Source organism: Pithys albifrons, chromosome 5 (genome assembly GCF_047495875.1).
Source record: "Pithys albifrons albifrons isolate INPA30051 chromosome 5, PitAlb_v1, whole genome shotgun sequence".
Taxonomy (NCBI): Eukaryota; Metazoa; Chordata; class Aves; order Passeriformes; family Thamnophilidae; genus Pithys; species Pithys albifrons.
In genome coordinates this window covers 37,878,864-37,905,414 of record NC_092462.1, presented here as the reverse complement: position 1 = coordinate 37,905,414, position 26,551 = coordinate 37,878,864, and the positions used below count along the sequence as shown (strand labels likewise).

The following is a 26,551-nucleotide window of genomic DNA, read 5'->3' as shown; positions in this document are numbered from 1 at the left end:
AAAAAAAAAAAGAGAAATAAACCCCACGACAAACAAGTGATGAATATGAAAAATAATTTCTCGCTCCCAACCCACCCAGTTCTCCAGCAGTGGCCCTCAACCAGCTTTCACCCTAGTTATATGCTGATCCATATGGTATGGAATATCTGTTTAGTCAGTGGACATCAGTTGTCCCAGCTGTGTCCCCTTACAGCTTCTTGTGCGCCCCCAGCCTCCTTGCTGGCAGGACAGTATGAGAAGTCCAAAAGTCCTTGACTTAGTGTAAACACTGCTCAGTGACAACTAAACCATCAGTGTGCTATCAACATTATTCTCATCCAATAATGAGAATCCAATTCAATACACACTGTACCATCAAAATTAACTCCAACTCCTCCAAAACCAGGGCATCCTCAGAATCAAGAGGACTGGTAAACTGTTCTAGGGACAATATATACTCAAATACAGTAGCAATGACTAAAGAAGATTTCAGGAAAAGAATACTTTTTTAACCTTGCAGAGAAGCTTCAGGAAGTTTTCATGAAGAGGCATGGTGAAGCATCTGTCTCAAATCCATGTGTAAAAGGTCTTGAAACAAAATGACAGAACAGATGGTATTCATCCAAGAGTTCTAAGGAAATTCAAATGCTGAAATGGCTGAACTATGAACCCTATTTTATTTTTTCCCCCTAAAACTGCATCAGTGCTAGAAGAATGAAAGGTCACAAATATTACATTAATTTTTAGAAAGCATTCTGTGGAGATACTGGGAGCTTCAGAGCAATATTGCCGATATGGCAAGTTGGTAGGAGCCACAGTACATCCAAGAGCTGCTGGACAAATGACTACACAGAACTTGTGATTTCACAAGAGGAAATGCTGTTCCATAGACCTGTAAATATTCTTCAAATAAATCTATGAACATGAAGGCAAAGGAGATCAGATAGTTCTGGTCTACTTGAGTTTGGTCTGATCTACTTTTCATAAAAGAAATGTCGCTGTTGAAGATCCTTCATGAATAAAAAGAGCTTACAGTGAAAAATTGCAAAGCCAGCCTGCAGCCCAAAGTGACAGGATAGTAAAACCAGGAGGTGAAATGTGATATTAATACAAAATGTATTACATGTTAATATGTGCTTCCTCATCACATATGAAGATGGAAAAGCAGACCTAATGTTCATGTCATGGGTAATATAGGTAGACAATAAACTACATTACATTAGTCTGGAGGAGAAGCTGGAACTGTAATAGGTAATTCTGTGAAGATGTAATGAACATTTGCTAGAAAAGCAAATAGCATGTTAGACATTATTAGGTAAAAGAGTCAAGAAAAAAACAAATATACAGTATTGCCTTATCACCTTCCTAAAGGAATATATAATTTCCTTTTTCTTAGGTCATCTTAGAACAAAGCCTATTTACAAAGCAAAACCTATGGTCTGGAAAATTGTAAATATGCATTTGTGTGTCTTGATAAGAACAGCTACAGATGGGAACTGACTGCAGTATATATGGGCTCTAGAACTCCTAAACCACAAATGAAGTTGCAAATGAGTGTGGAGAGAAAATCAGAAAAAAGTTAAATGGGAGTTTTACCTTTGATTTGCCAATGATCCATTGAATTGTTTCATAACAGTGTACCATAGCCATCTGATATATAACACTGGGACATAATCTAGTGCATATTGCTCAGTGAGGGACTATTTGCGATGGTGATGCTGTGGTGTGTCGCTGACCCTCCTTCACTTGCCTTGCCTTGCCATGCTTAGCATATATGTATTTTTCTGTTTATTTTCTCATCTTGGCTTGTATTTCTTTCCACATCTTGTAATGTCTAAGTCTTTTGCCACCAACCTCTGCATTTCCAAAATTTCTGGGCCTCTTGTATGAGCTGCATCACAGCCCATCTGCTTTTCCATGATCCCATTTGAATCCAGTGTCAAGGATCCTATAGCAGAGCCCAGATCCTGAGCTCACTGCTGCATTGTCCAATGCATACAACCCTCCAGGGATAAAAAGGTCTCCTAACTGTGGGATATCATAAGATTCAGGCCTACCTGATAAAAAAGCTGACTGCCTACATAGATTCCTCAAATTACTTAATTGTCACAGGCCAGCACCGATTAGTGAGTGAACATGTACATTGCTCTGATTATCCTAACATCCTCAGATAAACTATCCTCCTTAGCCTCGGTGTTGGAGAGACTTGTGATGTTCCAGGACTGAATATGAAATCAGCCACCAGAAAAATCTTGTCAGCAGATCCACTGCTCTACCTATAAGTTGTATGGCTGTTCTCAGTATTTCCTGGCCCAAATATCTAATGGTAAAATTTGTACCCATACACCAGTTCTCCAGCAGAGCTAGAGGGTTGATGTTTTTGTGGACAAGATCACAACATTCTAAAAGACCTTTTGAAAAATGAGCTCTTGATGATGTTATTGTCAGTGCTGCTACTTTGAAACTAACTCCTGGCTGGCTGAACCTTGCATGGACCTAGCATGGACTACTCCTTTAGGAAATAAGACCTTTAACAAGACTTCATAATCTGCCTTTATCTCACTGATTTGTCACAGCAGAGGAGTGCACTCCAGAGCCAGCAAGCCTCTTCAGAAACCTTCAAACTTTTTGCATAAATCAGATGATGCATGACCAAAGTCTGCCTAGATTCAAGCAGCAGTTGGACAAATTCTGGACTATTAAATACAAAATACTATTTCTAGTCAGAAAGTGTTTGCGTTATATAATGCCAGAAGTGGGGACAATTTTAGACAAGTATCCTTGCTATATCCTTTCACTCTGCCCCATGCTCTTTGACCACACTGATCCTTCTGATCATTGAGACAGGCTGCTGCGCTACCTGGGCTTTTGATTTGATCTTGCATATGCTTTTATATTCTAACGTTAGGTTCAGTTCTTATCCTAATTCAGGATAATTTTCAGCTTGTCCATCAGAGACAAAGGGTCGTGATATTTCTGGACCATGGATTCCATTTTGCTCATAATCATCACATGGAAGATAATGGGATACTGTAGCAGGAAAAGAAAAAAAAACGAACATGAGTGTTTCCAATCTCCAAGTGGGAATGGCCCAGTTCAATATTACTTTATCCCCAATAGCTTTAATATCAGTAGTAACCAGACCCAAGGCTGCTATAGGGTTACAGAATTGTTTTCTTCAGCAAGACCCCACACCATCTTACTTTCACTTACAGACAGCAGGACAAATAGCTTTCCCTTCCATGGCTAGGTTGATTAGCTTGGTCTTCAGGGTTTCCTTGGCATCTTCAGGACAGGTAAGACTTCAGTGCATTCCTCAGTGCAATTGAAAGAGCAGCATGACTTGAAGTGCTTCCAGAGTTGGGTGTGCTTTTTCTCCTGGTCCACTTTTCCCAAATCTCCCCTTCTGAACTCACAAAAAGCTTCCAGAAGGCTTCTACTTTCTTCCAGTTCTGCTTTCTTTCACAGTTTCTGCTGCCTTAGAAATAAAACTGCATTTGTACCTGCCTGTTGGGCAACTGTGATGGCCTTGAGGCCTCTGGCAAGAGTCTGTAGCCATACCATAGGCTCAGGACAGCAAGGTGTCCATTGCCAGGCAGATCTCAGGGTCTCCTATGCCTACCACAGAATGAATGACGCAATGTTTCACCAGTGTGACAAGATCCCTGGGTGTATGGAAGCACAACTTGCAAAAGGGTGTTTGCACCCAACAGCCCTCAGAAATGACAGTACCAGTCTTCATGGCTCTGGCCCAGCTGTTACCCACAAGCACTAATGCTGTATCCTGTGGCAGGTCTAACTCAGAGAATGTGCACCCACACACACTGAAGATCCAGAGGACTTTATACTCAAAGACCCAATGCTGTTTAATGCTAGGTCTTGTTGAAAGATACTGGCCTACCTTATTTTCCTGAGGAAATCCTTCCATAAATTTCAAGGGCAAAGGCTGTATTTTGATTCATATTTCTGCCCTAACGCCTTCAAGTGATTCAAAAAGCCTATTCCAAACCAGGCTTCTTCATTTGAAGACTGTAGTTTAGTAACTGTCTGGGCATGGTGCCTTCTTAGCTGACAAATACTGCCACCAACAGCTCTTTCTAGGGAAGTAAAATATCTTCTGTCCATTATTTTCCCTTTACCTGTCAGTACCCCTGGGATGCTCAGCCAAAGGGCTGCTGTTGCCAACATGTGCATCTCAGGCACTAGTTTGTTTTGATTTTATTAATAGTTAGTGCTATGCTACTTCTCCCACCTTTCTGCTCCTTTCTTGTGCAGGAGACATTACACTTGCACAGGAAACATCACGGACTTGCTTGAACTGTAACACCACTGGCAGCAGTTCTGCTTTCCCACAGAATGATCCCATTCGTGAGAGCTGTGGGACTCACCCAGCCCTCAGCCCTGCATTACCTGCACTCAATTTCAAAGGGGACACTCTTTTTGTCCTTAAAACAATCATGTTTTTTCTCTGTGAAGCATATTAGTGAGAAAAAGGATCTAACATGCAAACATACCTTTTAATCTTTGTGCTTTAGCAGCTCTGACTCCTCCTTACAGGCTTTGATGCTTGTCACCTTTGTTGACCTGTTGGCTGAAGGAACACACATTTTTCATTGGTCAGTTTAGACCCATTAGACCATCAGCTATGCCCCTATCTCGATGAAGAGTCTCCATCCACACTGTTGTTCAGAAAAGCCCCAGAGCAGAACAGTGTGGTAAAAATCATAAGGGTTGTGCAGATCACTTAGTTTTAGTTTTACCAGGACCCACATTACATGGTAATGAAGAATACTTCATCTGTTTCTCCATGTAAAGAATAGACTAGATTTTTAAGATTTAAAAAACACAAAGGTTACTAACCATTATCTGCATTACCAAGATGTATAATCCACAAAAGCATCTCTTTCCACTTTGCTGTGATCCATACCAGTGATAGGAGCTGAGGGTGCAATGAGGAAGGCAGCATACAATGCTTGCTGTAGAAGTGTGTGAGGGAAGATGGCCTGAAGTTCCCCATAGCAACAGGATGCCAAAGTGGTTTCAGAGTTCAGGGCTCATTCACAGTTCTTTTTTTTTTTTTTTTTTTTTTTGTTTAGTTTTGTTTTTTTTTTTAAACCCCAAGAGAGCCAAAATCACGTATGTTTTTTGATAGTCTATCACTTTTGCTACCTAGATTCATTCTACATAGAGAATCCTCTTACACAGTGCCAGCCAAGCTACACAACTTACTATTCCAACACTACAGGAGTTCACAGGAGGCTTGCAGATTAAGTAAAGTCAACAACCAGAGTACTAAGTGCTGGCAACTACTTCTGATGTTCCTAGAAAGTGCATATTATCCTGAAAGACAACTAATGACACTTCTCAAGGACTATTCTCATAAAAGTAAGCAAGATAAGATTTCAGAACACAGCAAGACATAGCATTCCCATGCCTTTTATAGTAAGGAAAACAACAAATGGAAACACTGGCAATTTGTTTTGCCTTGAATTGTTTCTTTTCACCTATTACAATTGATGGATCTAAGCTCACCAGGAGGTAACAAACAATAAATATTTTTACAGAAATACAGTTTGTGTTCAGTGGTGTAGATAATTTCTTCTTCATGTTCTTAAATTCCTCTTCTTATTACTTGGCTTCCATGAATCTTGCACAATTTGATCTTTTACATAAAACTAATATACAGCAAAATTTCCCAAAGCACCTTTTATCTTTTTATAGGCAGTGGTATATTGTGCTGTTTCTTCACTGCTCAGAGGTAAGCATAAAATTTTTACACCTCTGGCATGGTGTAATAGATCTCAAGCTTCTTGATCAAGTTTCAGAGCAGTAAGTTGCTAATTTTTGGCTTTAGGGACTGTCGTTTGGAAGCAAATGGTATGGAAGAAGCAAACAGTAGTAAAGGAGCTTGATTAGCATTTGGGAAAGAGAATGTGTTGATTCTAGAATGCCACCAGTGGGAACAGCGTCTTTGGTACTGCCAAAAGTGTGATCTAGGTTCTCCTGGTGCTAGGATCTCTGGTAATGAAGAAAGATGTTCCTTCTTTCCTATCGATCCCTGTTTTCATATATAAAAGGGTATTGCCTACATGGATCGTCTGCTGTTATACCTTCAGGGTTTTGTCAAAGGAGCCTTTTGAAATCTGAATACACAAAAGGGCACTGACTTGCTGGGAAGCAAGAATCCCATCTGTAAAAAAGCCCTGTAGATTTCACTATTTAGGTTTGCTCTTAGGGCAGAACTTGTGTCTTTCATGTCCTGATTTAATTGCATACTCTTTTGTTAATGAACCTTCTCAGGAAAAAATAGTCTGATTGAAACCTGTTTGTTGGCAGAAACGTAAATAGACTAAGAAAAAATTTAGTCAAAACACTACAAACTAGTCCTGACCCTTGGTTCTACTTTAGAAATCATTCTCAAGTTCATTTTCTACAAGCATATTACATCTATTTAATTAGATCAGGGCAGATGATACAAAAATCCAAACAAGTCTATGTGGCAACTCTCAGTGGGAATTTAATTTTTCATTTCACTGGGAATAAACCTGAGTCCCCACAGATGCAACAAACAAAACCTAGATAAAAATTAAAATAAACCACTTTTAATATTTTTAAGTTTGTAACATTGAAGTTGTCTAGATTTTGAGATATGGGTTTCTATAAAGATAATAATCAATTTTTGCTCTGTAAAAATATAGTAAACCAAAAAATTCAAATATTTTATTTACTTCACCTAAAAAACAAGCAACCCATGAGTAAGATATACACAGGTTTCCCAGATTTATCCCTAATAAATTTGTCAAAGATTTATACAATTTCTACAGAAACATACAGTGTATCAAAATCTGCATAAATCAAATTTATAAAATATGTAGAAATGCATAGTGATATTATCATCAACTTACAAATCAAGAATATGGGAATTATGTTTTTCCAAGCCGGCTATAGTAATAAAAAATCATTACAGCAACAGCTTCTTATGATCTCATGTTTTGTAAGGTTTTAGTCTCACATACAGATCCATATTCACATACAGCATCAGCTTTCAATGAATTGCACATAATATCCATTTAAAATGCACACCCGCTCAATTTATGTGCCACCATTCTTTCTCTTATGCATAGTTGTATGATTAAATTAATCTACCCAACACACAAATGGAGTCAGTTTTCATACACACAAGTAACAAGTACCGGCATACAACCTTATTCTTATTTTCCTTTTTTTTTTTCAGTTTCTCCCTCCTTTATTTTCTGGTTTCTTTTCATAGCTCTGAAAGGTTAGATGAGAAGTTTAAAGAAACTAGGAAAGATCCCAAACTAATAGATCAGTGCAGACAGCCTGGTAAAGATCAAACTCTGTCACCAAATATGTTACATAACCCTTGTTAACATCAATGGAAGCTGCATGCAATGCTATTCTAGACTTCAGGGAAGTATTTAGTCACACTTAATTGTGTGATATGTTACAGGGGTAACTGTTATGAAATCAGTACACTGATGTCAACATTTAAGTCCAAAATCTGGACAAAGGAAGTGAGGATAAGTCATTTCTCCTCCATCTCTCTATTCATTCAGTGTAAATATTTATACTTCTAAGGGAGTTTACATTACCTCCTTTCCAGATCATTTTAAGAAACAACTTCTTCTCATTCTACTCTGTACACTATAGCACCAATCATTTGTTTTTGTGTTTGTAATCCCTCTGGAGAAGTTGCAAATGACAAAAATAATAAGAAAATTAGTACAAATAAATGTAGTTTCTGGATTTCAATTTCTTTTTTCAAATCTAAATCTAGCAATCTAGCATCCAAACAGTTTGGCAGATGTCCTTGCAATGAATTACGCAGATGTGTTAAAAGCTGGATACTTTTTCCTAATTAAAAGTTTAGTCCACCTCTAATTGAAAGTTTTAGTCCACCTCTAAGTGATTTCCATTCAAAATAACAATATAAATGAAGCATTTGATTATTTCCAAGTTTTACATAATTGTACGGCCTTTTTTCTTTTGTTGTTTATTTCAATTATTTTTATGTAAGGCATGGTTTAAACAAGCAAGTTAGTGCTTATAAATTTTTAACTGGAATTGTGAGGGTGCTTACCTCCTAAAAACATACTACATTACCACTAAACTTGAAACTCTTCCTTCCACTGCACAAAGCATTCAGTTGAAGTAGAGCAGCCAAACTGGCAATAAAATTTTGTCTTTGCTAATACAATAATTACAAAGGGTGGTACAGTTTGTCCCTACCTCTGGTGACAGCTCAGAAAAATCCATTTTATAATTTTCAACAAATGCTTTTCTTGTGAAAGAGAGAAATGAAAGAGGCACTAAATATGTTGAAATTCATCTTCCAAAAAAGCAGCATGACTGTGAAAGAAGGCCACCCTGGCTAATAACCTGTGGCAGTGCTTAGTAAGATGTAAAATTAAATAAAAATATACAATAGGTTGATAATCACCAAGTTCTATGAAAATCTGGTTACTCCAACCTTTTCAAGTGTGTTTAAAAGAACTGCCTTCAGACCCCTGAGTGTAATCCCGAAGAAGACAACGCTTTTAACTATGTTCCTAAGAAACATAGCTAACAGCACATAAATTTACCAACATCTTAAAACAAAAAGATGTAAACATCTACAGAGTTTAAGGTAAAGCAGTTTTGTAAACATTAACTGCGGATGATAATGTTATTGTAATAATCACAGTTCCTCTATGTCCTTCATCCAAGCCAGGAGGCTCACAGCTGTACAAAGTTAATAACTGCAGCAGTTTTCAGGCTATTTTCAGTCCTGTACAAATGAATGCATCAGTAGGTAGGTTTTGTCTGTCTACACACTAAGGATGTTGTTCATTTCCCACTTTTGTGTTGCTTTACTGGAGTCACACTCTGAAATGAAAACTTGATGGAGGACTTCGGAGCGATCCAAGCACTTGCCCGACGGAATGTGAGTAAATCTGTGCAGATTCTGAAAAACAAAACCATCAGGAAAATCTGTTGGTTTATTTTTGTTTGGTTTGGGGTTTTTTAACATTTACTTTACAACTTTAATATAGCTATTTACAAAACCAGGTTTCAAGGTCCCAGAACATATTAGTTCCATACTCATTTTACTATTTGTTAAACCTAGAGTTTCATAGCCTTCATAGCCTTCCTTGGTTCACATAAGTGTAGTTTAGATGCCTACTGTTTCTCTTAGGCAATAAACTGCTAAGGAATGAGAAAACCTGTATCTAAAATGCTTCTAGTCATTTCATTCATCCTATAACCAAACTAAAAACTGACTCTTGAGGTCAGCTCTATGAGGATTTCACTGGGCAGATCCTCCTCTGGTTAGCCCTCACAGAAAGCAAGAGCAGAAGACCAACATCAACCACACAGGGGAAAAAACAGTACTAACTTAATTCCCCATTTGGCTGGCAAAAGGAAGAGTAGAGAGTATGAGAGTTAAGTTTGGCTTCTGGAGGAACAGGAGGCTGCCTACGGAACTGCATACCTATTGTACCAGCTACATTCAGGCTGATTCTTGCACATTTGGCTCCTTCCACGCTTTGCATGCTTCCTTACTTTGATCTCCTGCTTGCTGACCCCTCTGTGCCAGATGCAGCCCTGACTTACCAACTGGTTGCGTGTAGTGTGGAGGGTAAGGGAGCAAAAGGAAGCCCATGGCGCTTGCAGCTGGGCCGGGGCTCAGCAGCCCTTCCCCCATGTGCCCAGCTCACCCTAACATGAGGAGCCTTTCCACCTCCCCTCAGCCCCACGCCCCCCTCCCCCATTTGCACGGCCAAATGTTGGTTCACCTCAATACTTGCTCCTTTCGTGTGGCCAGATATGGGGGGCCTCTACTTGGAGAGGTAAATCGATGTCTGGAGAAAAGCAACAGGCACACCACTGCCAGCCCTGTTCTCAGTGCTTGCTCATGGGCACTGAAGCACTGCTACTGCTACTGCTCACTGCTGGTCCTTTCACTCTCACCCTCCCTTTTTTTTCCTTCTAAAAGCCAGTCAGGGTTTTGTTCTACAGTCCAGACTGTGCCCATTGGGCTTCCTTGAAATTTGTGGTAATAAGCAAGCAATTGCACAACTTGGTACCAGTGTAGAGGAAATGGATCTTCTTGAATAAAAGAAATGCTTAGAAAGAAGTCAAGTAACATGCTGGCACACTAGAATGGATAAGAGTTAACAAATGCTACGTATTATTACAACTTTAAAGCCAAAGAAGGCAGCAAAACACTGTCTATTGATTTTTACATTTCAGATTTAAAGAATTTTGTCTGTCTATATGGCACAAGAAAGCTGATCTGGTTGGAAATGGCATTACAGTGCCTGGTATTTCCTAGATCTATGCAAACACCAGAAATAGTGGAATGGCTTAAAGGATAACAAAAATATTTTGCTGCACTCAACAGTGCCCAAATCTTTCAGACAAATAACAAGCAATCCAGATAACCAGGTGATGAAATAATAAATATGCAATATGCTAGACAGAATGAAGAAAAATTGACACAGAATAGTTTCTTAGATACAGAGGCAAGTCATGTGTGGCTACATCCAGGATAACAGCACCCTTAGACTATTCAGTTTAATTTTTTAAGTGACAAACAGAAATAGAACCTTAGACATTTTTTGAAGTAACACAAAACAATTATGAACAGAGAACTCACAGATCAAGTGACTAAATAGACTGTAGCAGCCTTCACATGTATATCAGCTAACATTCCAAATCCTTATTAAAAAGTCATAGATTTTGCAATAGCATTATAACAGCACCATACCCAGAATTCACAACAGAACATGTTATTTTTATTCGAGGATGGCTAATGAACAGGAAAAAGAAATATTGAAGTAGACAAAGACAACACAAAACACAGTGTAGTATTACATTTACCTGCACCTATGCAGGATTAAAAGTATTGTCTGTCTTTAAACAGAGAAACATTTCAATTTAGATCAGCCAAAATTAGATTTAATACTGGCTCTAGCTGCTATATGCACTCCAGCATTTAAGCAATCTCCTCACAGCATACATGAGATAAAGAAACTTTCTTGATAGAAAGCATGCAAGCAGAGGTGGTGATGGCACTAAAAGCTTTTATAAACATTGTTCCTGGTAGTGGACATACTCTTTGCTTCCTTGGAGACAAGCGCTAACTCCTAACATACCTGTGGCAGCACATGAGACTCATGAAATTTTCCTTAAAGATTTGGTACAGAAGGCAGAACTTAGAGCTTCTAAACAAAAGCATCTTCCTAGAGTAAGTTTTTCTGGCAAGCATGTATTTCTGAGAATCTACCATTTACAATTTACTTGATACAGTTAACCTTGTCATAGAGCTTTAATTTCAGATATACATAAAACAATTTTGAAAAGGTGCAAAAACACAGGATGAAATCTAAAAATTTGGTTTCTTCTATATATCTGTTGCATACCTTGAAGAATTGCCAATCCTTGTACTCATTTTGATTACAGTGTGTAATCATAATTTTGGATCCATCTGGTCCTTTAGTTAAGCACTGATCGTACTGCATAAGTTGATTAGCTTCATTGATTCGGAAAAGCTAACAGAAGAAAAAAAGACATTTTTTTAACAGTTGGGTCAAGAGTATTTTAGACACACTGAAAATACAATGAAACTGCTACATTCAAAATGTTCTCTGGTTTTATTCTGATGATCCTTCAGGAGGGTTCTTTATTTTACACAATGTAACACACTTTTACTATCACACCACTGAATTTCATGGATAACTTTCAGTAGGATTTCGAAGGCTAAGGAAGTTAACCAGCAAGACAAAAATGGTAAAGGGATTCCTATTTGGGAGACTTCTGAATGTGTTTGATTAAAACCTTTATATGATTTGATGATCAAACAATCCACTATCTTTGTAAAAGTCTGGTACTAAGTCCTTGGTCCTGGACAGTAATTTCATGTGAAGACAGCAAAACTTTGGCATTTTACCCATGCAGAAAATCAAACTAAGGCATCTAGATACACAAAGATTATCCTAGCTACTTATGAAATAATTATTACAGGATGTTTTGAGTATCATATACAGAAAAAGTAGTTTAGGGAACCTTTTCATTAAGTATTAAAATAAAAGAGGTATTTCCAGAGGCTATTAAGAGCTAACCCACATATTACTTCTAAAAGCATCATTCTGCATGTGATTTCATGATTGTTGTAAAAAAAATGCCAGGTTTAAGTTTACAATGGCTTAAATAAGGACTTTAAATTCTGAAAAATTTTCCAACCAAAAAAAGGAGATGTAGAGAGAGAACAGCAGGTGTGTGGGGTAGTGTGGGTAGGTTGGTGAAGATACAGGTCAAACACATGAGAAGCTTGGATTGCAATCATCTAATAGTAATTATGTTCTGTCAAGTAAATTGTAAATGAAGCAGAGACAAATTTCTTTTCAATTTCTTCTCTCATTTATTGGGAGATGGCTTGTTGTACAAAAGTGTTTTGTACTGCCATTAGCACAAAACAACTTTGTGAAATAATTGGGCCTAAGTGAGTAAAGGGGTTGTCCTGCAGGATTAATTATTAAGTGAAGATAAGTGATGAATCAGTAGCAATGGTAAGAGCTGTAGTTATTCTAATGCAGTGATATGGTTGCTTCTTCCTGTACGTGCTTCTCTGAAGAAGCGATTATGAATTTGCCTCCAATTTTGTACCACTAATGTTTGAAATGGTATTTTCTGATTGCCATATTTTAGCAATGTCAGTACACTTATGGAAAATCCTAACTTCCATCCTTGTAAGTGGCTTTATGTACAAGCTTAACAGAAAATCAGCCTGTTATCAATCCACAGCAATCAATTCTCCTTCAGACTTGTCTCCAAGCTCCTTACCTGATTTCCTCCCATTCTGTGACATGGGCCAAGCTCAACAAAGCCACCATTGGTGTGGCCCATGCTGTCAATGCAATAAGAGGTTTCAAAGCCTCTAATCTGGAAAAGAGGTTTTGCATTCTAAGTTAGTCTCCAGGAAAAAATAAGTGACGAGGACTTAGAAAATTCCCACCTATTTTCAAACCAGAAACAGGTATCTGACAGAGAGAGATGAGACAAACCTGAGTATGAAATTTAAATATTTATGCTAACCCAGTCTGGAAGATGAAGCTTCAAGATGCCCATATTAATTTGCAGGCTCTTATGAGAGTTGGAGTACACTGATAAAGTTAGAGTTGCAAAGCTTAGTTCCAAATTAATAACACAAAAAATATCAAGTATTTTAATTTATTCAGTCTTCTGTCAGAGCATGTTTCATCTCCCAGGTCTTCATAAATAAAGCAGGAGCTCAGCTAAATTGTTCTCTTTCATCTTATGGATGAAGAGAAGTGGGATGTGGAAAAGTTATGCACAGCAGCTATTATCCACAGACAGGCACAGTCCACTGGCCCAGCTGCTCAGATATTCTTTCTGCAGCAGCAATTACACAGAAAAAAAAAAATAAGTAAAAGTGATGAGGGACAGGCAGAGACACAGGGATAAGGAACAGAAGTCCTGTCATAACGCATGCCTCAACTGCTGATTATCTCACTCCCTGCACAGAAGAGCCAACAAGCAGATTTATACAGACTTTATGACACAAGTAACATTTTTCCCAGATCTATTTTCTTTGCCAGACCCTCTTTCTTCTTTGTAAGAGTATAGAAAATCTGGAGGACTAAGCTTAGCCCTGACTTTCAGAGAGCATTAGGGAAGATGAAGTCCATAATTTCAAACCTTATAGTTTGGAAATGCAATCAGTGTGGCATTACAAATGGGGAGAAGGGATTTATCAGAGGTAGAATAAGTAGTAGACTGTGAAGAAGAGTTGAAGAAAATTTCAGAGAAGTCTCTGAACTTAGAGCTTTCCTGTTGCTTCAGTAGACCTACTTGCTTTTATCAGAGATGATTTCCCATAGGGTCACCATTATTATTTTATTCTCTTCAGACGCTTTCTCCTTGGTGAATAGCATTATACAGTGTGTCTTCTTAACCCTTTATGTGGATTCAAAAGAAGATCTAATGCTAATATAGTAGCTGATCCTTTGTGCTAGCTTTCAGGCAAGATATCAAGGTGCATTGTTCACCTGGTCCCTCAGATAAGATAATTTGTACCACCTTTCAGCATGCACATGCTCTGTATTGCTCATTCTTCTGAGAAATTAGAGATGACACTTTCTTGGCCATAGGAAACAGCATAGATCTGTAGTTTCTAATGCACTTTTGAAGTTACAAAATAACGTCCATTATATCTTGGGAAAGAAGATTGTTAAATTTGGTGTGACACAGGAGTACTCCTCAGCTAATGAAAGATTTTTCTGATTTTGCCTCAACAATCTGCAAAAGTGAAATTAAGAGGAGAGATAGGGCAAGACTGGAACCAACTGCAGAGGGGAAAAAGTCAATCTAAAGCTAGCAGGGAACTGCAGTAAGTGCTCTCCCAAGTGTGGGTTAAATGACAGAATGAGATCAGGAGGATTCAGTGAGGTTTCCTGCATTCACCTGGTGATATGCTACCTCACTCTGTCAACCACATGAAAATGCCACATTTGTAACCACTTTCTTCATTTAGAGGTCATACTCCCATACTAATGCTGGAAACAGTGGTTACAGAATCATATCAAATTATTATCTGCAGATAAGGGAATCACTGAAGCTGTAATTGTATGAGTACACCCTAGTCTGCCAAAGGCAGGCAGAATGTACTTCACCTGGATTTCATGATCTATTCTTTAGGGCTTCACAGAAAAATATTCTCACTTGTTAATCTTCACCAATAGTCCTACATGCAGGATTCACATTTTATCATTTGAGAAAACACATATTCCAATTATGGAAAAAAGAGCTTTACATATAACTGAAGACAAGGCTAGACACAAATCATCCTTCAAGGACTGGTGGAGCTAATTAAAAAAAAATCACACCTGCTAAAGTAGATATAATTTTTTTTCTGGGATTATATCTCTATAGCTCTCTGGATAGTATCATATAGCTTAGAACAGAAGTAATCAAACTGCCTGTTCACAGAGTGATGTCAAGCAACAATTGCTTCCTTTTGAATTCTCAATTTAAAAAAAAAAACCTCCTAAAATACATAAAGTACATATATGTTGTATTTACCTCTCCCCAGTCCACATTTTTAGGCGGTAAGGGATAATACGAAGTTATGTCATATGCTATTTCTTCCATAAACCACTTAAAACTTTTGCAGTTGTGATCTTCACGGAATTTTTTCAGCTCAGATATATCTCCATAGGGTAGTGCTTTTGTCTCCGGCCGACTGGCATAGAAGTAATCTTTGTATTCATCCCACCACACCTCTACAACTCTGACATAGTTCTGTGAAGAACAAAGACACTGCTGTGACCTCAAAGCACACACAACAGGTCAGGCACAATTCCATGTTAATAACAGAAATTTAAGAATTTATCCGCTTAAAAAGTAACAGCATAAAATTATTATATAGCACTAATAATCTGTTGCCATCAATAGATTATATAAGATGAGTGAATATTATTTTTAAATTGTAGTTTTGGACTGAAGCTAGCAAATTAAACTAGCTTGCTTAATGACAATGCAAAGTCTTTTGCTAAGGTTAGAAAATGTTTATTTGAAAATAAAGCCTTTTCAGTTTTGGGTACAATAAAATATTTCATTAATTTGCTGTTATCAGAACTGCAATTCAGGGTTTCTATTCATACGGAGAATGATATGCATTAGTCCATTATGGGGAAAAACTGCAGTCTTGATGGGTCAGCTGTTTGGAGAAGGGGAAAAATTGGATGGCTTCACTTGGTGAACAAGCCTCTCTCTCACATCTCATTCTGTTTGTTGGCTCCTACCTCTATATTACTTATATACATTCTGGATGCGCACCTCACTTTGTACAATTCTTTAGCATTAATGACCTGGTGTGAAAGCAGTCTTAACAGATCTGACTAAAGACACAAGTTATTGTGACTTTAATCCACATCCAGCACAAATTGAACAAAGCTATAAAAAAGGGGCATTTATTGTGGGGAATAGAAGGGTACCTGAAGAGGGAAAAAGTTCTTTCTACATCTTGCCTTGGACAGAGAAGTAACTTAATATTTTGAAACACTGTAGTGTTTTGTTGCATTCAGTAAGCAGACCAGCAGACTCATGTAAGGTGTTAATAAAAGCAGTAAATATTTTTTATCAGGTTTTCAGAAGACTGAAATGGTTTTTATCATTTCTCGTGAGGTAAACACATATCTTGCCTGCATTGAGCAATATGGAGCTATCATTTGCTATGCTCTGTTTTTACTCCCAGATGTGTTCCCTGGCCTCCCTTTTAGTAGTCTTAGTCCTTGTTTAATCAAAATGCTAATCAATTCATATTACTAATATGAGACTTTTTTTTTTGGCTGGGTGTGTGTGCACCAGGTTAGTTTTCTACCATTAAGCTAGGCTGGGGCATTCCCTTTTCAATTAACTGCTAGTTTGGCTCAGGCCATACTCTGTAATCCTACCAGTAGTCATTGTTAAAGGTAATGTATTGGAAGACTGCTCTGGAATTGGAATTTACAAGGAATTTGTTCTTTGGGAATGCGATTTACCAATGGCAAAACAGTACACAAGTGAAAGTTTAAAAGAGACAACAAGAAATCTTGACAGGAGGGTTGCCTCTCTTCCTGCTGGTAAATTCCTACTGATATGAAACAGCTTTTCTTGATTCAAATTGTTTCTTCAGATATAGACAGCTGGCTCACTCTTTTCTTTAGGTGATGTCTAATTTTCATCTCATGGCTTGAGTAACACTTACAAAACCTGCAAGGTATCCTGAGGAGTTACCAACATTTATGGTGAAATGTCAAGCATGCCATTTTCCCAGGTGTCATTTACTGCTTCTTAACTAAAAAATGCAGTCACGAGTCTGAGTGATGCTAGATTCCAGAATTCACTAACTCAGCCTAGGATCACACCCTATCAAGATAAAGGGGGATTTCAAACCCATGGTCATCAGCTCAAGGAGTGTGCCATAGTTACTAGAGTTGTTCACACGTAGTTGGGCACACTGCAGCAAAGGCTTGAAGTGCTGAGATTAAGTAATAGAAAATGTGATTTGTACCTCAAAGATGGTGGGGGAAGGCTTTAGAGCAAGAAGATGCATTTCAGGAACTTCTCCTCTTAATAGCAGTGGGATTAGCACAAAGATTTCTCTCCCATGAGTATGATCATCTCAGTTTTAGACACTTAAATAGCTCTCTACGTTGTTACTTATAATTTAAACAGATTTGCCTAAAACTGTTCTTATCTGAAATCAAAATCACCTTCAAAACAGTACCTTTAATGTAGGAGAAGACCCAACATACACAGGGGGAGGATTTCCTTGCCAGCCCTGGAGACGATAGATATGTCCAACACGAGAACAGGGAACAAACAGCAGTTTTCCCCCACATTGCCAGATCTACAAGTTAAAGCAAAGGTACTATTAACAAATATGCACAGGAGTTTAAGACAGATAATAAATTATGGAAGAAATGTCAGCTACTTTTCTTACTATACTGATTGTGATATATTTACACAATTTTTGCTTCAGTTGTAAGCATAAAGAAAATAGCTCTCTGAAATGAAAGGCTGTACTGAGTACATCATCAACTCGGCCATGAAGTTACTCAACTAAATTACTTTTAAAAAAAGATTTTTTAAAAAATTTTTTAAAAAGTTGGCCACCTCAGCCCATTACTATTTTAAAACAACAGTAACAAATGAGTGTAAAAAATCTGGAACCGGGTAATTTTTATTATGACAGAATAAATGGTACTTTGATTTCATTAAAGTACCTCACATGCCATCACTAAGATGGGTCTTGGTTAGATGCCCACTCATATTTAAGTTTTTCTCAATAAAGACTAGTAGGATGTCTTAGGTAACCCATTATTCCAAGTAGAAATGGATTTTTCTTTAGTTATAGTGGCTGAAAATAAAAAAAATGGGTAAAATATATTACCATTCTGAAATGCCCTCTCTCCCACATATCCTTGGATAATCTCTTTATGGGGAAAAGAAAATGTGCCTAAATCTGAGTTTAGTTGCTCATAGTTTAGACAAATTTAATTGTAGCATCAAATCCAAATTCAAGCTAACTTTGGGGATGTTCCAAATTAGTCCAAATTCCAGATTAAAAGTATGACTCACCAGTATTAGAAAAAATGGACAGAATAGTTTACTTTCTTCATTGCATCAGGATATTAATTTTCTTATGTTTCATCAAAAAACTCGTCAGATATGCAAGGGCATTCATTGTGTCTGCTATCTAGGAGTCAGTGCGCGAGACTGATAAATGTTTAGGTCTTCTGAAGATTGGTTGTGATCTACATGAAACCAATTTGGAGGTCTCTGTGTAATGAGCACTTCAAATAGAAAACTACTGTATGTAATTTCAATCATGATTTGACTCTAAGAAAGATGGAGAATTATATGGATAAAGACCCAATGTGTGTAACATCCTCTTTTGCATATGGATTTACAGCTGAGCAAGTGCACTCAGAGCTTTTCTCTATATCAAGAAGAGCAAGGGCAGCTAGGGGAGCTCTGAATGTACTTTTAGTAAAATTCAGCTACGATTTCTCAGATCACTACTGAGGATGTTAGACTTCTCCACTTTTGTTTGTTAATTGGGACAGACTCCTGCTGTCTGCCACTTGTGTCATTATGAGTACTGAAGCTACAAGAAGCTAATTACGATCATCTTACACTTCCTGCTAACTGAAGAGTATGCATATTCCTAGGAGTGAAAATAAAATCTTCTACAGTGACTATGAATTATGCAGTTAGCGTGTCAGTTATGAAGACTTCCCTCATAAAGAAGTTCTTGAATTTCTGAAAAGTATATGTGATAATTTTTTACTCACAATAATGGTAGGAAGGAGGCAGATTACTTTTTGTTGCACCATTATATACTTCATAGGCACACCTGCATAAACTGAGTGCTACTTGTTCTCTATCATCGGTTTCATTAGAAACCACATTTTTCTATAGTCACTGTGAGAACACTGGGTTTCCCCCTGCCAAATTTGCTAGTGTGCTTTCACATTAGATGTTTGAGGGGTGAGGGGCGCAATCCCAAACCATTAAGAAAACCTAGATTATGCATCATTTGTGTCTCAGCACTAGGCCAGCTCTCTGAACACTTTTGTGCCAAAACCCACAAACAGACAAGAGTCACATCTCTTCCACAACATCTCCTCACACCAAAACCTTCTGAGTTTCATGAGGCCTGAACTCCAGACAGAAATATTTACAGAAAAAAAAATCTATTAAATAAAGATTCAAATATTGGTGTTACCTTGTAAGAAATTTCAAAATTTTCACCACCCCAAATCTGAAGCCCTGGATCATACAGACCCAGTTCAAAGAAGAAATCACGTTCAATAGCAAACAATCCACCAGCCATTGCAGGCGACCTAAAAAAGGAATACATTGTAACTCCTTCTGCCAAAAGGATACAATAGCACTTAGAGAAAGCAAAGGTTAAGGAAGCAAAAATGTAGTAAAGACCTGGTAAATGGCAATACACTGAAAAATCATAAAGCTTTGTCACCAGCTTGCAGCAATTTTCTGATGTGACATCCATATAATTTTTGCTGAAGTAACACTTTTTATTATGTTGTAGGTTTTCTTCTATAATCTATTTATTTAATTAATGAATTTGATGATACTTAAGTTTGGACCAAATTATCCATTCAGCCAATCTGCATGCTTCTATTAAAATAAATAAATAAAGTAGATAAGACTCAGTGTGATATTTGTCTCTTTAAAGTTTTTCAAGTTTTTGAGATAACATGTGAGACTGTAAAGCCAGCTTATGTTTATGTTCTGAGGAGCTGCCACACTGAAACATATTGTCTATTAAACAAACCAACAGAGTTTTTCCAGCTGAATATGATAGCATTCTTATCTTCTTCCTTTAGCTCTTTTTTTACTACTGCTGTATGAAACATTTTACTCGGTGAAATTTTTAAGAGGGTGTGGATAAAATTGTACAAGGTTTCCATTTTGGTTTAGTGTTTGTTTGTTTGTTTTTCATTTAATGGCTTAGTAAATCCCTTCCCATATGGCAAGATTCAATTAGCAAGTTTTAATGTGTCAAAAAGATGCTGTGGTTTGGACGACAGCATGTGCTGGTTTTGCCTGGGATAGAGTTAATTATCTTCTCAGTGGCTGATATAGGGCTGTACTTTGGATTTATGATGAGCACAGTGTTGATAATCTAGAGATGTTTTTGTTATTGCTGAGCAGGGTTTACACAGAGCCAAGGCCTTTTCTTCTTTTCATACAACCATGCTGGCAAGGAAGTTGAGGGTCTGTGGGAAACTGGCAGGAGACACAGCCAGGACAGGTGATCCCAATTGGCCAAAAGGATACTCCAGGCCATATGACATCATGCTCAACATATGAAACTAGAGGGAAGAAGACGGAATGTTTGGAGTGATGGTGTTTACACGTGATGGGGCTCTGACCTCCTAGAGATGGCTGAACACCTGCCTGCCCATGGGAAGGAGTGAATTAATTCCTTATTTTGCCTTGCTTGTGTGTGTGGCTTTTGCTTTCCTTATTAAACAGTCTTTACCTCAAACCATGAGTTTTCTAGATTTTACGCTTCTGATTTTCTTCCCCCTCCTGCTGGTGGGGGCATGAGCAAGCAGCTGAATGGTGCTTGGTTGCTGGCTGGGGTTAAACCATGACAGAGCATTTTTGCAGAACAGCTCTAAGAAAAATTCTTTGGTAGCTTGCTCACACTGAAATAGAGAGTAGGATATGTTAAGCCATTTCCAGTGCACACAGCAAACATTCTTCACATGAAGATCAATAAATATATATAAACTCTAATGTATACAATCTGGAGTTCTTACTAATTGACAATTAAAAAAAAAAAAGGAAAAATTTAAGGATAAAGAAAACTCTTTCTGACTTCAAATGACCTGCAGTACTGAAAGGAGGATCCAGGAGTCCAGATTACCCTGGTGAGCCAAGTAAAACACAAGTTAAATACTTCTGCATCACCAAACTATTGAGATGGATAATTTCTAGCACTATTCGGTCTCTTCATTCTATTACATTTCGAGCTTAGTAGTGTTCCTTGTAACAACAATGATAATGTATTTTCCTTCCACACATAAATGTCTGGAGAACTGCTTAAGAAAAAGTAACCTGCAGGGTTAACATATACCTGTCTCTGCACAGCAGAGGCAAGGCAGCAGAAACAGAGCCACTGACTCTAAGTGTAATGGTTATCAGTTTAGTTGCTGTCCAAATCAGCTGATGAGATGCTGAGTTACTGCTAAATGTTCCTTTCTACTTGCTTTCTATTGTATTTTCCTCCAACACTGCTTTTGCATTCCAGGGATTCAATGGGCGGGAAGCCAGCAGGCACAGCAGAGGGAAGCATATTACACATCACAGCCTCATGGCTTTCCTGCACTTTTGGTTTTCCTCAGCATCATAAAGACTTGGCAAGTGTACAGGCCTTAGACACTGAAATTTCAGTCTTGGCCTCCAATGAGCAGTCAAGCATGTTAAAGAACACAGCAAAATCTACATAAGCTCAGGAGCTTATTTTATAGGATATGAAGAGATAAGCATAATGTTACTGAAAGGATTCAGTCCGTGGGCAATTCTTACATTACAAAAAGTTTGTGTCTCTGCTTTAAGCTGTTGAGGATCTTTTTGTTTGTTTTCCTTTTAAACTAAGCAATCTTTGCTATAGTTTCGGCAAGACTTTTATTTGGTCTTACTTGCCATGGTACTGCTGCAAGAAAATGCACACAGCCTGGACATAAACAGATGGAGGGCATGTCTCTGAAAGTATTATTAAAAATATAGCCATCTTTTAAACCATTCTGAAAACATGTGTTCTTTGTTTCTGGGAACCATTTAAACAATTTTAAGACCTGTTTGGATGGTAAACACAGAACATAACAGCGATGTTTGAAATAGTTTATCCCCCTCTAAGCAAATATTAAAGTTCCAATGTGGACAGCCTTGTCAGAAAATGGTATTATTTATACTATATACAAAACAGATCAAAGCTTCATAACTTGTTTGCATGTGTTGCCATTTTAGCAAAGAACAATCATGGGTGAGGATAGGGAATTACCAGCATCAATTCTTACAATGTTTAAATCATATATACAAGCAATAGAAGACATTAGATTCTGAAGATGTGAGGATTGCTTTCAAATGTAATACAAAATTAGTTAAGTGTGAAGGGGAAAGTAATAGAAACCAGCAGAACCACAGTCTCCCAGTCTTGAAAGCCACCAGAAACCCTAGTTTCTAAGCTAAGATTTCTAGCCAGTTTTTGTTTTCTGGAAAGAAACCATACCCCACTACAAACCATAATAAAAAGGCAGGACTTTTGTGAAAATTATTGGAGTTTTCCCACAATACAAGATGTTGTTTTTGTATTTCTTCTTTTTTTTTTAATGTTACATGCACTATATTAAAATTCTTTGAATATATCTAGCCCATATTATTAAACAGGATGCTTCTTTGTCAGGTGTGATCTATTGTGAAGCAAGTGGGAGAAATACAACAAAAGGGATTTTTTTGATATACATGCATAATCCACCAGCTGTATGCATGCACCAGGCCATGACAGCAGGCTACAGATTTTATGCATTACATTCTATTACAAGTACTTACAGCATGCTTGCTATTTCAAATCAAATGGTTAAACAAGCACTGTTGTTTCCAACACTACTTTAAAGAAAATATCATAGCTAAATAGTTTCCCCTCACAACAAAGTTATACAGTATTTTATTTTGCCAAACAAAACCCTAATGTACACCCTGTTAACCACATAAGAGCAGGAATGGAGAGGCAACACAAAGTAGCAAAGATATTTTGTGCAAATAGTCAGTTGTGGCAAACAGGTCCAACTAAACAAAGCAGCTAGTGTGGTTAGAAATAGGAAGGTTTTCACGCTAGAAGTACATGCAAGTTTTAGTGATCAATATTGACTTCAGAAAAAAAGAGAAATGGGTAAGTGATTTAGTGATTACCGATACGGTTCAGTTTTTGTCTTTCTGCTTTCCTTCTCTCTCTTGGTCAGGGGAACCCTCTTCCATAGCATACTCCAATCCCACGCTCCTCTAGCAAACCCATCTTCGTCACCACCCCCTTGGGGCACAATCTTATAAGTGTTGCCATCTATGACATCTATAAGCGGCACAGTGCATGTGGTTCTGCAGGGTGGCGGAGGGTGGCAGGGAAGATGTGGTTATGTGCAAGGCCCCGCGTGGCACACGTGCACCGACCGTTGTTCATGGGAAAACAGGGGTGGAGGGAAAAACGAAAGGGTTTAGAAAATTATTCATTATGATTCACAGTATGTAAACAGCTTTCTTTACCGATAAGGCTCAGTTTTATGTTTTCGTTTGGACTTTTCCTTGTGGCTTAATGGAATTCGTTTCCATAGCAAACTCCAGTCCCAGGCCCCTCTGGCAAAACCATCTTCATCCCCACCTTGTTGTGGCTCAATGGAATAATCATTCCCATCTATGTAATCTATTAGAGGTACAGTACATGTAGTTCTGAAACATTTATAGAAGGGAAAGAAAGAGCAAAATACAATTTCAGAAGAGAAATCTCTCTAATCAGAAATTTACCCCATTAATTATGCTTATAGAGCAGTGAATATAAAAAATTACTTGTAAACATATTATTAAAAAATGAAGCCTCATTAGAAGAAACAAGAGTAGTCTTTCCTTTATGTTGTTTTGAGAGGTTCTGAAAGAAGAAAAGTTAGGTCTGAGATGTGAATATATCAATTTATTTATCACTACTTTTATGTGTACTTCTTGACATTGGTCTTCTAATAAAGCACTGCTGGAAGCAACAAAGGAGCCCTTAGAGGGTTAGGGTTCTCACACTATTATTATTTCCTGTAATTTCTATTCATATTAGATCCTAGCTGTCAACAGGTATGATGAACTCTTGCCTTTTACTAGTGTTAACAGGGATATTCATTTTCTGTCCTAGTCAATTGCCCTGAAAATATAATTTCTCAGGATAAAAAAACATTACTAGTTCTCTCCTAGCAGCAGTCTTCAATAGAATTCTTCCTGTTTCATTTGCAATACACTCCTCATCGTGATTGATCACACACAATATTCACCTAGGAAAAGACATCATCTTGTTATTCTTCCCATGTTTTCCAATCAAGTTTCCCAGTGACCAAACTTGGAGCACTTCCATCTTTTTAAGTGAAATCTTATGAGACAGAAAATTTGGGGGAAAAGAAACATTAACACTATGATCTTCTTTGAGGCAGAAGCAGCAGCATGCTGCATCCAGGGTACTAGGGCTTGGAAAAAGGCTGTCAGGTACTGCCCTCTGGCACCTCATGTCTCAGCATTGCTGGTCCTCCTGTAAACTCCACTTCCATAGACATTGCTGGAGGATGCCTCTAAAGCTGCCTGTTCTTGCCAGCCTTTCTTGTGTAAAACAGCAATACACACTCAATGGAAGCACACAAGCATTTCCACCTTCTCTAGGATCCTGGCCCAAATATAGTCTTGAAGTTGAGTTACAGTCTTTAAAGCACACAAACCCCAATTCTTCAAGAGAATGCTGCTAGCATGACAGGTTAACAAATAGTTTTTAGGATTAAGCAGTTATTTTATGGGATTAAAGAATTTAAACAAGCACATGGGTTCCTAAACACACATACCCCTGACTGCACAAGCTAAGAGTGTGGTGGCACATAGCAACAACAGCATTTCAACAGCTGGAAGAAATTAAACCCCCAGGCATCTCTCTCCTCTGTCACCTCTCACAGACCTCTCCCCCTCACAGTGCAGGCACTTCCATCACAGACTCCTAGCAAGTGTCTGGGTTTGTAGTAGAGACAGGCTCAAGCTATGGCCTCACTTTGCTACAGATAACACTCCAAAGCACTTCAGAGGAAATAAGTCATATAACAAGACCAAAAATGAGAAAGATAAAACTCTTGAGTTCATAGAGGCTTTAAATTTCCATTAAATCAAAACAATTATTGTTACTTTTCCTCTACCAAAAATCATGTTTTGGTTTAGTTATTTTGTTTATTCAGGCTCTCTATTCAGCAAGAACAGAATATTTTATAACAGTGTCTCAGATCATTGTAAAAGACAAGAATTGTCTTATATGTGATCTACATTATGCAAAATATTCAGTATGCTTATTAAAATAAACTATCTGGAGATTAATTTGCCTGACTATTTTCCTTCCTCCTTACATATGTTTTATGCTGGGAGATTATAATCATCATACAGAAAACATTTATATAGCTTGATATAGCTATAAACCATATTGACTATAGTTTGAAAAGTGAGGATTGTAATTGTGACTTTTGTTCCCTAAAAGGCCAAACACTGGAAATAATGAGAACATTACCTGTCCTTAGATATAGGAGCTATAAGTGGTGCATACCAATTAATTCCCACCTCACAATGGGCATCAAGGTAAATCAAAACCTTTGAAAGAAAAAAAAAGTCATATTTCTGCATACAAGATCACAATGATTAATTAAGCATATTTATATAGAAATACATTCATATTATAAACAAGAACATGAAGATTAAATGAGTAAAATTAATTCTTAAAATAGTATCAATAATATAATACAACATTTCCATATATCTATTGGAACCACCACAACCTCTTCCCCCAAAAAAGGGAAAAAACCACTTGTGCATGAACTGGCTCATACCTGTCCAAGTTTAGCCTTCTGGGCTCCAATGCTTCTAGCTTGGATCAAACCTTCTCTCCTTTCATTTCGAAATACCTTTACAAGGCCATTCCACTGCTTGATATAGTCATCCAGCCTTTCTTGTAAGTGTGCTATCAAATAACAAAATAAAAAATATTTTGGGGAGGTTTAATAATAAACAGTTTTGTACTATTACTATAACCCAAAAATATCTACAAGTATTTACAAGAACCTTTATTTTGACTACTCACAAACATTAAAACTGAGGAGATCAAGACCTCTGACCTCATGGCACAGGTTTGTCTCTAGCATATCTATAGAAAAAGCATCTGGAGTGGTTTGCCACACCGCAGGGAGCTGGGTGGGCAATTCCCACTCCCTTCAAAATACCTCATAGTGGCTTTCAGGTTTTCATCTGTATTCCAGGTGGGCAGAGAAGTTTCTACACTTCAGCACAGAGCCTTTCCTCATCAGATAATGACACATGTACAGTTCAAGGCACTAGTTTTCAGTTAAACATTTTACTTCACTCACTTACTGCCTCACAAAATTTTCTGTCAGTCTATTACATTTGGAAACCTGAGGCAGAAACCCACTATGCTCAAATTATTGCCCTCCCTCATGCAGATCTGTGCCCTCTTGGGGAGGTCTTACAATAATCTTTCAATAAAAGTAGTAAGAATAATCAGAGTGTCAGAAGTGGATCATACTGCTAAGACAGCAAACCTCTAGCCAAAGGGACTTCTGTCAGTAAGGGGACAAGTGACCTCATAAAGATCAAGATAAGATATAGTTAAATAGTTTCATATTTGTATCGCACATTGATCTTTGCCAAACTACTCTGGAAACTACATTCCTACATTTGA

The 26,551-nt window shown here is 37.7% G+C and overlaps 1 protein-coding gene across 2 annotated transcripts in view; it reads right to left on the bottom strand.

The window, feature by feature from the left end:
- Positions 1 to 6,559: 6,559 nt before the first annotated feature.
- Positions 6,560 to 26,551, bottom strand: part of GALNT7 (polypeptide N-acetylgalactosaminyltransferase 7) — a 94,060-nt gene continuing 74,068 nt past the window's right edge. For both annotated transcript variants that reach the window (XM_071556246.1, XM_071556245.1), the window contains 9 exons: positions 25,686 to 25,816; positions 25,370 to 25,449; positions 22,996 to 23,178; positions 19,277 to 19,394; positions 17,273 to 17,395; positions 15,085 to 15,303; positions 12,826 to 12,924; positions 11,406 to 11,534; positions 6,560 to 8,944 (listed from right to left, as the gene is read on the bottom strand). In XM_071556246.1, the coding sequence (XP_071412347.1) occupies positions 8,807 to 8,944; positions 11,406 to 11,534; positions 12,826 to 12,924; positions 15,085 to 15,303; positions 17,273 to 17,395; positions 19,277 to 19,394; positions 22,996 to 23,178; positions 25,370 to 25,449; positions 25,686 to 25,816 (1,220 nt within the window). In that variant the 3' untranslated portion in view covers positions 6,560 to 8,806. The remainder of the gene's footprint in view (positions 8,945 to 11,405; positions 11,535 to 12,825; positions 12,925 to 15,084; positions 15,304 to 17,272; positions 17,396 to 19,276; positions 19,395 to 22,995; positions 23,179 to 25,369; positions 25,450 to 25,685; positions 25,817 to 26,551) is intronic.